This window comes from Triplophysa rosa, linkage group LG1, assembly GCF_024868665.1.
Source record: "Triplophysa rosa linkage group LG1, Trosa_1v2, whole genome shotgun sequence".
NCBI classification, from domain to species: domain Eukaryota; kingdom Metazoa; phylum Chordata; class Actinopteri; order Cypriniformes; family Nemacheilidae; genus Triplophysa; species Triplophysa rosa.
In genome coordinates, this window is record NC_079890.1 from 34,812,148 (window position 1) to 34,824,136 (window position 11,989).

An 11,989-nucleotide genomic window follows, 5' to 3' on the forward strand; every position below is an offset into this window, starting at 1 on the left:
TATGTTTCTTTATATAATTTTGTTTTTGGTCTGCCTTTTGTCAATATTCATTTCTCTGCCTGCTTGTGTGTAAAATACAAAATTGTAGGCTAATATGGCCGGCATCATCACCTAATCCGATGTGGTTGTTGGTCATTTTTCCACTCGTTGAAGAATGTTAGCGCGTTGTAGAATCTTGGAAGAATGTTAGCAACTGAGATTTCTGGGACATAAAAAACAAACAGTTTTGGGGCCCTAACTACCATTTTATTTTTTCTACTATGGTAGTCAATGGTGCCCAAGAAATCTCTTTTTTTCTAAAAATCTTTCTTTGTGTTTAACAGAAAAAAAGAAATGTATGCTGTTTTGGAACAACTTGAGGTTGAGTAATGCATGACCGAATTTTCATTTTAGGGTGAACTATCTCTTTAATACACCTTGGTCATATTTTATAAATATATTGTTTTAGATGTATTAATATTTATATTTAAATTGGAGATGGCTCCTGTTCTTAGACCTTTTAGGCGTGTTCGCCTTTATGCGGCGATGCGCAGACTGATCGATACGTGACATCAAAGTACCGCGAGACCCCGTGGTACTCTGCCGTCGTCAACCGATCAGTCTGCGCAGCGCCGCTTGAAATCGAACACGCCTCTCATGACGCTTTTGTAGGGCGGGGTCAGAGTCAGAAAGGTAGGTTTTACAGGTGTACAACTCACAACAAGTGACCGAAACTCTGATAAATCACCAATTCAGAGGCTAATTTCGTACATTCTGAGTTAAAGGTAAGCTATGGGCTAATGAATTGCTTTATTAGTGAGTTGCAGTTAGGATTTACATACCTTTGCATTGTTTAATTTTTACATTGATGAGATTCAGGAAATGTGACCGAGAGAAAGCTCCTGAGTAAATGCACATACTATTGATTTGACCTTAACTGCATCTCAGTTATGAAATACGCAAAACCACAAGCAGTTTTTAACTTGTCAAAGCTCAATCACATCGGTTTGGCTAACTGTAACGACCTGTGAACGGTCTCTTTAAATCAGAGTTTCTCGTTCTTTTTCAAAATGTCTACACAATTGACCAGGGGTCAAAAAATACGTAAATTATCATATTTCTTAGGCAATGCCGGAGTCAAACCAGCAATATTACGAAAGGAACAGAGACTACTTGAGTCAAGAACGGAGAGCTGGAGAGAGGGGACGGGACCACAGACCGGATGCAAGATACAAAGAGGAAAGAACGCCACATGATAGGGAGGGTAAATCACAGAGCCATAGAAATAAACATGGAGATGCTTACACACACAGGGAGGACCCCCGTATACACAAAGACAACAGACATTATAATCAGGCAGCGTAAGTCATGACACCTTCAAAAATACACAGTGAATTAGAAGACATTCTTTGATATCCTGCTGTGTTTAAATATTTTATAGGCCCAGTACAACAACATCATACTATGATGACAGTGAACCACAACATAGAGAGGCACTTTACAACCTAAGATACATCACCACAAGCAGAGGTAAATCTATTGAAGGTTCCAACAAACCAAACCTTTGTCTAGTATTGTATCAAAGTTATATTTGATACTCTCCATGTTAATCTTCTGTAGGCATTTGTCAGGTGATGGAATTCTTCCTAAACTTGTTGATCGTCATCTGCTCTGGAGTTTCTCACAGCAATTCGGGTCAATATAAGGACATCGCCAGCTTAGGCGGTCTGTACCAGTACTACTACGGAGGAGCCAATGCGTTCACTGGAGCCGACGCCAAGAGGGTACAGGAGCTCGATAAACTCTTTTACCAGCTCAAGCTACCGCCTTACATCTTCAGCATGGCATGCGGCGGGGCATTAATGGTTTACGCCTGTGCCATGCTGGCTCTGGGAGTGTTCCGCATGCCGTACCGTTTCCCTCCTCTGTTGCTTGCCGAAGCACTGGTTGATGCACTCATAGGTCTTGGTTTTATTCCCGCCGTGGCTTTCTACTTCATAAAGCTGCAGGAGATCTACAGCAACCCCATCTGTAAAGAAAGGGAAGAGCTGTACATCAGCAAAGGTCACAGGGGATTCGAGTGCAATCTGCATGGGGCAGACATAGCAGGGGGCTTGTTCGGTGTGCTGGGAATTATTATTTATCCCTTAAGTGCAGTGCTGGCCATCAGAGCGTTCAGAAGAGTGTGGAAGATGAAGCAGAGACCGACAGAAGACGGAAACCTCTGAGAGAAGTTCAAATGTTCAGGACAGATTTTATAAACATGTTAATGTTTTAGTTACTGGTGTTACAATGTCAGAAATAGATTTGATTTTCTGATGTATATTTTATAAACAATGATTTTTATCATAACGGTCTTTTGCACATGTTTTTAATGCTTTTTTTTACAAACGTCTCGCATACAGAATGAAGTACTATTAATTGTTTCTTTATGTATACTTCACAGTCATTTATCAATAAATAAAAATACACAATTGTATTAAATACCATTATTATATGTTTAAGATTTAATGTACCAAGCAAAGTTTTTTATTCTTAAATGTGGATCAGTTGTTGTTTTTGATACCCTTTATTATACAGTATCTTGACATTGGAAAAACTTAGGACGCACAAGCCTCTTGAAAATGGACAAAAATGTAAGACATATCACAGTAAAAAAATTTATTGCTACTTGGCTGAAAAGTTAATTAAAAATACAGCTTTCTGCTCAAAACTAAGCATACTGTAGCAGCATCTCAAATGAAAGAATGATTTATCACTCGCTCTAAAAATCCAAATAAGTACAGTCCTAGCTGGCAAACAGCAAAAGGGCTCGCATGTAGTCTTGAACTAAATCAGTGAAACAATTCAAACCATCTCCTACAAGTAAATAATTTACCGCAATGAAAATAAACAGCAGTTTACTGTATGCTAAAATATAAACTTAAAAATATAATATACAGTGCTTTAGATATTAAAACAATTTCATATAAACGAAAATGTACATTTTGTACAAATAATCACATTATATATTCTTTATATATTATATGTATTTATATGTATATATAGTCATTTATAGAGGGCATGCTTCTCACATTAAATACATATCGTTAAAGACAGTACTTAGATGGGTGACAGTTTACTATAGAACCTTTAATCCTAGAGGACCTATAAATTTGCATGAAACAATGAAGTACAAAAATAAACCTCAGCTTCTTGGCATCGTGAGGACATATTAAAGCATCTCTTGAAAAAAAAAGACAAATAATGACAAGATCAAGCTTTGGTCACATGTCAAACAACAGGAACATCATCTGAATCCATGTCTTTTCAAAACGAACCGTGAATATGTGCAAATGTCCATTAATACACCAGATTAAACAAAGTGTTTCTGCATTCTAGCTAATATTATCTCTACAACACACACGTCATGCAAAACCAACCATTCTCTCACACACTGCACACATTTTCAGACTTGTAGGTAAATGCTTTCAGTGTCACATACAGTAAAAAAATCAAGATTGACACGGTATGGGAAAAGATACATTTCTGGTTACATTGTATATACCGTGAGACGAACAGTGGTTCGAAACTTCAGAAGGTGAGAGTGTGATGAAATCAGAAGTGAAGTGTGTAGTTTCCAAACTCACGGGTTGAGACAACATTGCTATTAAGCTCAAACACAGCAAAGTTTTTTGTGGAATCAACAAATAAAAAAATAAAATAAAATTACACATATCACCATTAACTAACAACACTGAAAATATGTACGATTATATATTGTATTAACTTTCCGAGCAGGGTCATTTTAAAGGGAAAATATAACCTGCTAAACTGATTCTCTATAGTGTTGCGCAACCACTTCTCCATCTAACAATTTCAGACCTCACCCATAGTATATCCTCTTTAATATAATAAATAATGATATATTCCATCAAAAATAAAATCTAATGAGAGTGTGTCCATGTAACTGTACTTTTATTCCCCCTTAAGCATATTAATAAGTCCCATCATAGCAGGATGCTTTTGACGGATGAATGTAAACTCAATGGATTAATATCTTCAATATATTAATATATCCTGAATATACTGAAATACACAGAAAATGTGTATTTCCAAGAACATTTAGTTTAACCATGTTTTGGTCAATTGATTAAGCAATAAAACATAATGGTGGTCCAAATATGGCAATAAAACAAATCAACATGATGACAGACTGAATACTACCACACAATGACACTGTTCAACAACATAGTTTTGTTGTCCTCACACATAATTATGCCAATAGTTTTCCCATTATTTTCATTTATGATCTATGATTTATTTTCATTTGATAATACTGATTAATCATATTAAATGATGCGAATATTTTATAACATCAAGTGATGCACATGATGTCATAGGAATAAACAGGTCTAAGGTGCCTTCGGATTGTTAGTAAGGTGGCTTGATGACGGCTGTATAATATAATTGTACCAACATATTAATTTAATTCTCATGAGAAACCTAAAATTTAATTTAATAAAATGCTTTTGAAAGGCTTCACTTAGACTTAATAATGAAGAAAAAGTATGGAATTGCAACTCAATTTTAAAGTCAAAAGTGAATTATGCAGACCAGTTTTAAGGCAAAGGCAGAACAACCTACATGTCGTACCAGATTCATCTAACATAAAATAAAATGTACCTCCTTTGAAATGACACTTTTACATGTCTTTTGGCACAAGCACTACAGCTTCTGGTCAGCAGCTAATTGTAATATAACAGACAAACGTGTCTTTCCGAAGATTTTAAAATGCACAAGACGTAATATCGGTACTATTAATACTATTAATAACTATTAATTCAAGAGTCTTCTAAGATAAAGATATTACTGTAAATGCAGGGCTTCAAATTTTTATCACGGTGCTACTTTTCTCCTACACAAACACTAATCTGTTTGCACGTTTGGCACAAATAGCATGCACATGACAGTGAAGAAAACAGTTGAATGCAAAAATAAATCTTTACCTATAATTTCTAATGTGATTCGATAAGAATTAAAAACATTATTAATGCCAATGCTAATTCATTGTTTGTTTTGCGTACATAAACGTTTTAATGTCCAATGGAACTGTTTCCGGCCTCTGTATGCATGTAAAAATATGATACACACATAATGAGTGTATACAATTAATTATGATATGACATAAGTGCTGATGGCCTGAACATCATACATTGGCAAATGGAAAAGTGGACTTCGTGTGGCAGCATTTTAAATCTAACAAAAAACAGCTGTCCAGTTTTTAATTCCATAGTTTTAAATGAAAAAGGTGAAATGTAGTATTGAAACGTCATTATTCACAATCTGCTAGACCGCTTTATACAGAGGGAAACCCATTACAAAAATGACTGTTGTTTCAAATAACCACCACTAGGTGTCCCCTCATGAGCACGGTGCTTTCCTGCACACATTCCCTTATGATTTGATTGTGGCAATGGCTAACTCGAATGACCCAATACTTCTTTATCTTCCATTCTTTAGATCCTCTTCTTAAAATAAAAAACGTTAACAAGACTTTTTTCTTAAATGTACCACTTGCATGGCAAAATAAAGCACACCCTTCCACACACGCAGCACAATACAACATCATATGCCCTGTACATCTTCATACACTTTTTTTTCACCATGAGATGAAAATAATCCCAACCTCAATCACCTACAGCAAAACTTATATTGAGACCCGATGACATGTTCACGCCGTGATGCAATGGAGTTCTGTCATATTCATGGCACACTCAAAACTTCAAGTACTCGAAACAACCCGAGACAGCTCAAGTTCAGGTTTTGTGAGGTCTTTTTGGTCTTCTCACTATGAGTTTCTCTCTCTGACCTCCATCTTTTCTCTCGCAGGGTCTGAACGTTGGGTTCCTGTTGTCTCATGTACCCATGGCTTTGTCTGGGAGACACAGTCAGTGAGAAGATCAGGAGAGAAAGCTCTAGACTTCTTCAACAACAAAAACTTTCCTGCATAACAGTGATCTGTTTGACCTTCGGAGAACACTGCTCTCTCTCTAAAACCCATCTTTTAATCTTCAAGAGGCACTTTTCTCATCTTTTGGTCTCAGTTTAGCTGATAGCATCTTACCGCCAGAAGGCAAATGTGATGACCGAAACCGACCGAAGTCGACCTAAGCCTGTGACCGTCGCTATAAAGGGCAAATGTGTAAATGAGCTCACGCATGGTGACGTATAAGGTCCTCTAACTCCGTGAGGAGGTTTTTGGTCAGGAACAGCCCATGTATTTCAAGACCTCAATCTTCACGATCTCATCAGTCTTGAAACGTGTGACCTATCTTCCTTTTCTATGACCCGGACATGGCTTGCGCCACCACGGATCCGCCCAAGAATGCACATGCAGGGACCCACACGCGATGACGACGCTAAATAAGAACTACAATATCTCCTTGGCAGGAAGAGCAAGAGCTTGCCTTTTCGATGTGGCACTATGACGTGGAGGTGCCGTCCCGCTACAGAGCTGTGTCATAGACATCCTGTTGCAGGACGGTGCTGGGGTGGTCCCAGTTAGGGTGTCTTGCCGACGGCGGTGTTGAAGGAGGAGGTGGCCCGGGAACTACCGGACTATGGCCTCTCAGCTGTTCTCTTACATCTTGTTCCAGACTGGGCGGTACGATCAACTGATCTTCTGGGTCTTGTTGAGCTGGGGCGGCAAAATACCCCGATTTCTTTTTGGGAGCCTCGAGTGCTACTTCAATGATATTGTGGCTGTCCTCCAGAGCCACTACGGAGCCATTGGATAGCTTTTTTCCAAAAAGGCTGGAGGTGGAGGGAGACTTCTTCAGGTCTGTAATCTCCCTCCCACACACAGCCAGCAGACATCCGTTGGTGGCGGAAACCACCACGCTGTTTTGGCGGCGCACTTTGCTTTTGGGAAAGTCAGAGCCCCGCAAGTCATGGCGGCCATCAAGGTCCTTGGGTCTTTCCGACGGTCCGGAGCGCAGCTGAAAAGCACAGCAGTGAATGTCAACCTCGACTTCTAGCTTGCTCCCGTTAGAGATAACGCCCTCCAAGGGAGCTTCGTCGTCGCTGTCGAGTCCGTTGTCGGAGTGATTGCTGGAGAAAGTGGCGCTGGATGGTTGGCGCTGAAAGAGAGCCGGATGGGCCCCAGGTCCCAAACTCGTCACCGGAACTGCGTTACATGACGTAGCGGCGGGGTGCAAACTGCAGCGGCGTTCTGGGCGAGCAGTCGGACCTGAAGACGGGTGCTCATCTGATGCAGTGGACCCAGCCTCGCTGCCTACTTCCGAGGCGGACATTTCGCTGTTGAACTCGGACGCAATGCCGCTGCTCGACGACAGGGTGGCGGGGTCTCCGGGGGATACTGTGATTGGTAAAGGCGTAGGAGCGGGTGGTCCTCGAGCTTCCACAGTCAAGAGGGGAGGCTCGCACGTACAGCTGTCTTCCCCGATGTGCAATGCCACCACGACGGCTCCGACATTGTCCCGGCAGCCGTAGCTCTGTGCCAGCGTGCAGAGCTTTTTGGCAGCGGCACGTGGGTCTCTGACGGCCAACACGGTGCTTACCGCCTCCTGGTAGGAAACCTTCTGGAAGAGAGCTTTGTTTCCTAGGATGAGGAACTCGTCTTGGGAACACAGAGGCTCCGTGTGCACCCAGGGTTTGGGAAGCACCCAAGGAAACAGGTAGGAACAGCCAAGTAACCGTGAGCAGCACGTCACGCCGCTCACCTTGTTGTCCTACAGATGAGAACATAACAAAGCTCATGAGCAGGTGGGTTTTCCAGCAAAACCAGAATTCAGACAAAGCATCAGACATTCAACATAATCGATACCTCTGTAATGATAGCTTTAGCCAGTTTGACACGCTCCATCTCCTCAGAACACTGTTCTAGGCTGAAAACCTTGGAGAGGGCGAGAGGTTGCCCATCTCTACAAAGCACAGCTTGGCACGTGCCCACGTTGGCCACGGTGAGGCTGAAGTAGCCCCCGGGTTCAGATGACTCATGATGGATGTAGCAGAGCAAAGCAGATGCACCTAGTTTTTGACCTGCCATGCCAAGTTTTCTGCAGAAATAAGAAAAATAAACTTTTTACTCGTGTAGCTATCCGGGCACATGTGGAATTAGTTGTTCATAACACTAGAGATATTATAAATAATTTTGCATAAAGATTATTTTGCAACACTTAAACATGTCCTTTTTATGAAGACATAGTTATGTATATTATATTGCATTTCTGTCAATAGATCCTCCTAAATATCACACACAGCACCTTTAAAGCATATAGTGTTTGATCTTTTCCCATAAATAAACACTTAATCTGGTTTATATCTAAAACACACCTATGAGACGTAAGAAAAGTGTTGCACATGTATACACTGTCCACGCTGGAGTGCCGTATCTCTTCTGCTAACACATCTCCCATGGTGCACTGCAGTAGCCTGGAAACTTCCTCATTACGGTCACCATCGAAAATCCCATAAGCTGCCTCTGTACTATCCCCAAAGCGATCCACGGCCAGCACAGACACACATAACCTAAGAAGCACATAAAAGCAAATACCCGATCACAATAGATGATTTCCAGTAAAACGTTTGTTTTCTAGATCACATTACAAGCTCATTTAAATGGTAATGGATACGCCAATATAGGCACAAACACAAACTCTCTCTGACAAACACACAAAAAGTGACCCCCGCAGTGAAGGAAGGGTAATAAGAAAGGATGGGACATTTGAACCCAGCTGCTTTGAAACCGTGGAGGTAATGTCCTTCACAGGGGGTGCCGGGCACACGAAGGTCACATTAAACATGCAGAAACGTGTTTAAGCCTATGGGAAGCATTCGGCATTTAAAAACAAGATCCTTGTTGATTCTTACCTCTAGCTAACTGCAGCAACTATATGAAAATTGTCATTTCAAACCTGTATGACTTTCTATCTTCTGAAGAACACAAAAGAAGATATGTTGAAGAACGTTGGTAACCAAGCAACACTGGCCCCCATTGACGTCCACTGCGTGGACACAAAACCACGGAGACATTTCTTAAAATATCTTCTTTAGTGTTCCACAGAAGATAGAGTCATATACAGGTTCACAATGACAAAAGTTAAAATCTCTTTAAGCATACTAACCAGGCAATCCACATTTACAAACACACTAATTCTTTCTGAATCCGTCACGTCTGCAGACATTACTCACTTGTTCCTTTGACCGCACATCTCAGCGTAGCCATGATCCCACAGGGTGGACGTGCCCTGCACGTCTCCCGCCGTCACAGCTGGTTTCTGGTCCAGCTTCAAAGTACTTATGTGACTGGAATAGAGAAGACAGACAGGTGGACAGAGAGAGAAAACAGACACAAAAAGCAGTTAACCACCTGGGTCTGTCTGTACACAAACGGCTTATTAATATTTATCAGTTGGATAATGAGAGGAGACAGGTCTGTGGTGAGGAGCGCCGTTTGTCATGTCTCACCTGAAGAGGTTAAGTGTTCTGTGCTCAAGTATTAGACTGCTGTTGCCCGTGAGGTCCAGCTCCTGTAGTGTGGAAGGCAGAGAGTCCGGCAACAGGATTTCCGTCTGCTCATTACAGCTCACGTCTACTAGCTACACACACAGAAAAACCAACATTGTGCATAAACATCCAATACTTTTAGACAAAATACACTTACAGTTTAAAAAAAAGATGAAAATTTACAGCGGTGTCCTGAGATCTTACATCATTTAGATGCTTGTTGTAACTGCATTTCTTTACTGCAACACATTTTTCTTCATTATAAATTATAGCATAACAATTTGATTAAAAACATATTGACTGAATAATGAGCATTGTGCGTTGCGCATTAGACACGAGGAAACGCGTCAACGTCACATCGATTTACTTATTTCTAGTGATTTAGAAATAAGTCCATTTTGTAGACATGTATTCTTAATATCACTTATAACCTAGTAAGTATCATTGCTGTCCTTCTGAAACTTAGGATGGCCAAATTCGTTTTTCAAAAAAGGGGGAAAAACACTGTAGTTTTTGAAATGATGAAATACTGTGTCGTCAAGCACTTTTTAATACTTTTTATTGCTTAAATATTTGCAAAACCCAGTGACAAACAAAGTGTGAATACTAATAATGATTTAAATATTCAAGCATAAAAGTATCAAATATAAAAATATAAATATTTTGTAATTCATATATATAAGGGTCACTTGACTGAAACGAGTCCCATAAACTTAACAATCTTTTCATCTAAAGACGTATGCTTAAATGTTTTACATTTTTTGTATTCATTTCTTTCATTAGATTACTTAAACGCTTTTGACATGCATGACCTGGACTGAATAATGAAAAGCACAATACAGCCAATAAGAGCCCAGAATAGATGCAAACTCTTCAAAAAGAATCTTATGTTGAGACATTAAAAAGCTGCTTGATAACACTATTTTATATATTTTACATTGCAAATTCATCTATACTTTCCATAAGCCATAAAATAATACAGTTACATATTACTGCGTACATCTGAAGAGTGTCCTACTGTATTATTCTAAAACGAGGGAAAAACGTTTGATTGGCAGCGTATACGGTATAAACAAAATGTATTTATTTTTTTAGTCGGTTGAGGTTATAGCCACAGTATGTGCATACATGCCCATGCATCTTTATTGCTTTTCGATTGTTTTTGCACCCTGGAAACTAGGGTGCTTGACCCTAAAGAACCTTGCAATGTTTATGCTCACATGTGGTCATCCTGTGACACACTAACCTTGATCTCAGGCAGGTTAAGGACCTCAGGGAACACACTGATATGGTTGGAGTGGGCGATGAGGGTGTGTAGTCTCTTGCAGCTGGACACAGTGGAGGGAATCGCTTTCAACTTATTCCCACTCAGATTCAATTCCTCCAGCACCTCCAGTTTACTGAGTTTACTACACAACAGAACAGAAAATTTCGACTTCTAATCCCAAATCTAAGGGTTTATTGGTTCACATTTTTACAAAGGCACTGTAGGTACCTGGCAGGGAAGGACAACAGCTGGTTATAAGCCATATGCAGGACCCGCAGGTTCTGGTGGCCCACCAGTAGAGCGGCACAGTTTTCATTCAGGTTGTTTCCTGTGAGATAGAGCTCCTGCAGGGTGCTCAGGCTCTCTTCTGATTGGCTGCTTGGTGGGATTGTCTCCAGTGCATTGGCAGACACATTCAGATACTTTAAACTATTAGAGAAGAAAAGATAAGTTTATTTGAAGGCAATTCAATTAAGCCATGATGCTTGGATGTTGTGGCTGGTTGCCAGGGCATTGCTATGTGGTTGCTAAGGTGTTCTGAACACGTTTTGGTGCATTGCTATTTGGTTGCTCCGACCATTTTAATCATGTAAAATTGTAAATCTAATTGCTCAGTAAAAGCAACCTCGACCCAGCAAGCCGAATGATGCGAGGCATCATTCATGTCTGTTGCAAAACCGGTGCAGGATAAACTACATTCCAAAGTTCAATACTAAACGCATTTGCTCGAATCCCAAGCTCTCAGAATTGGCAACAGCAATAATAAAGTTTATATAAACACACCAATGTCAGTGCAACTACTGTATATATGTTAAGTAATCCTCTATAAATACAGCAGATCTTTAATACAGTAATTGATCATTTTCAATACAGTTATTTATTTTCAATGAGCAAACAAACATCTTGAAAGAACATCTTTGAAAGATGTTTCAAAGCGGCTGTGCATCGTTTAGCATTAGAGATGCTTAATGGCTGACGAGTAAATGAAGCCACAGGAAATGAAAGCGCTCCGGGCTGTTTCGTCTCATATCTCAGCGTCTCACTGAGTCCTCATCCTACAATGTGCAGTACATTAACCCACCAACCCACCAACAATTTTACATTTGTATCATCATAGACGTTGTTTATGTCTCAGCACTAACGATCACTAAAGAGTTTCCAGAGAGTTCCTTGATTCTTGTAAAAAGAGTGAGAGAGAGAGTGAGAGAGAGAGTGAGAGAGACACAGAGTGAG

General features: G+C 40.2%; 2 protein-coding genes across 2 annotated transcripts in view; one reads left to right on the top strand and one right to left on the bottom strand.

Moving 5' to 3' along the window:
- The first annotated feature begins 650 nt into the window (after positions 1–650).
- Positions 651–2,649, top strand: marveld3 (MARVEL domain containing 3). The gene is made up of 4 exons (XM_057337816.1): positions 651–764; positions 1,105–1,340; positions 1,421–1,509; positions 1,600–2,649. The coding sequence occupies exons 2-4, from the start codon at positions 1,108–1,110 to the stop codon at positions 2,205–2,207; spliced, it is 930 nt and encodes a 309-aa protein (XP_057193799.1). The 5' UTR covers positions 651–764; positions 1,105–1,107; the 3' UTR covers positions 2,208–2,649.
- A 127-nt stretch (positions 2,650–2,776) lies between these two features.
- The window catches only part of phlpp2 (PH domain and leucine rich repeat protein phosphatase 2), a 46,089-nt gene continuing 36,876 nt past the window's right edge, over positions 2,777–11,989 (bottom strand). The window contains exons 13-19 of the mRNA XM_057337803.1: positions 10,985–11,185; positions 10,736–10,898; positions 9,451–9,581; positions 9,175–9,288; positions 8,317–8,511; positions 7,808–8,039; positions 2,777–7,712 (exon numbers count right to left, since the gene is read on the bottom strand). Coding sequence (XP_057193786.1) covers positions 6,468–7,712; positions 7,808–8,039; positions 8,317–8,511; positions 9,175–9,288; positions 9,451–9,581; positions 10,736–10,898; positions 10,985–11,185 — 2,281 coding nt within the window. The 3' untranslated portion in view covers positions 2,777–6,467. The remainder of the gene's footprint in view (positions 7,713–7,807; positions 8,040–8,316; positions 8,512–9,174; positions 9,289–9,450; positions 9,582–10,735; positions 10,899–10,984; positions 11,186–11,989) is intronic.

Bases quoted from the DNA above. Each gene is read 5' to 3' on its own strand.
- marveld3 (XM_057337816.1), top strand. From the start codon at position 1,108: ATGCCGGAGTCAAACCAGCAATATTACGAAAGGAACAGAGACTACTTG. The intron at 1,341-1,420 runs GTAAGTCATGAC...AATATTTTATAG, and splicing joins AGACATTATAATCAGGCAGC to GCCCAGTACAACAACATCAT. The intron at 1,510-1,599 runs GTAAATCTATTG...AATCTTCTGTAG, and splicing joins ATACATCACCACAAGCAGAG to GCATTTGTCAGGTGATGGAA.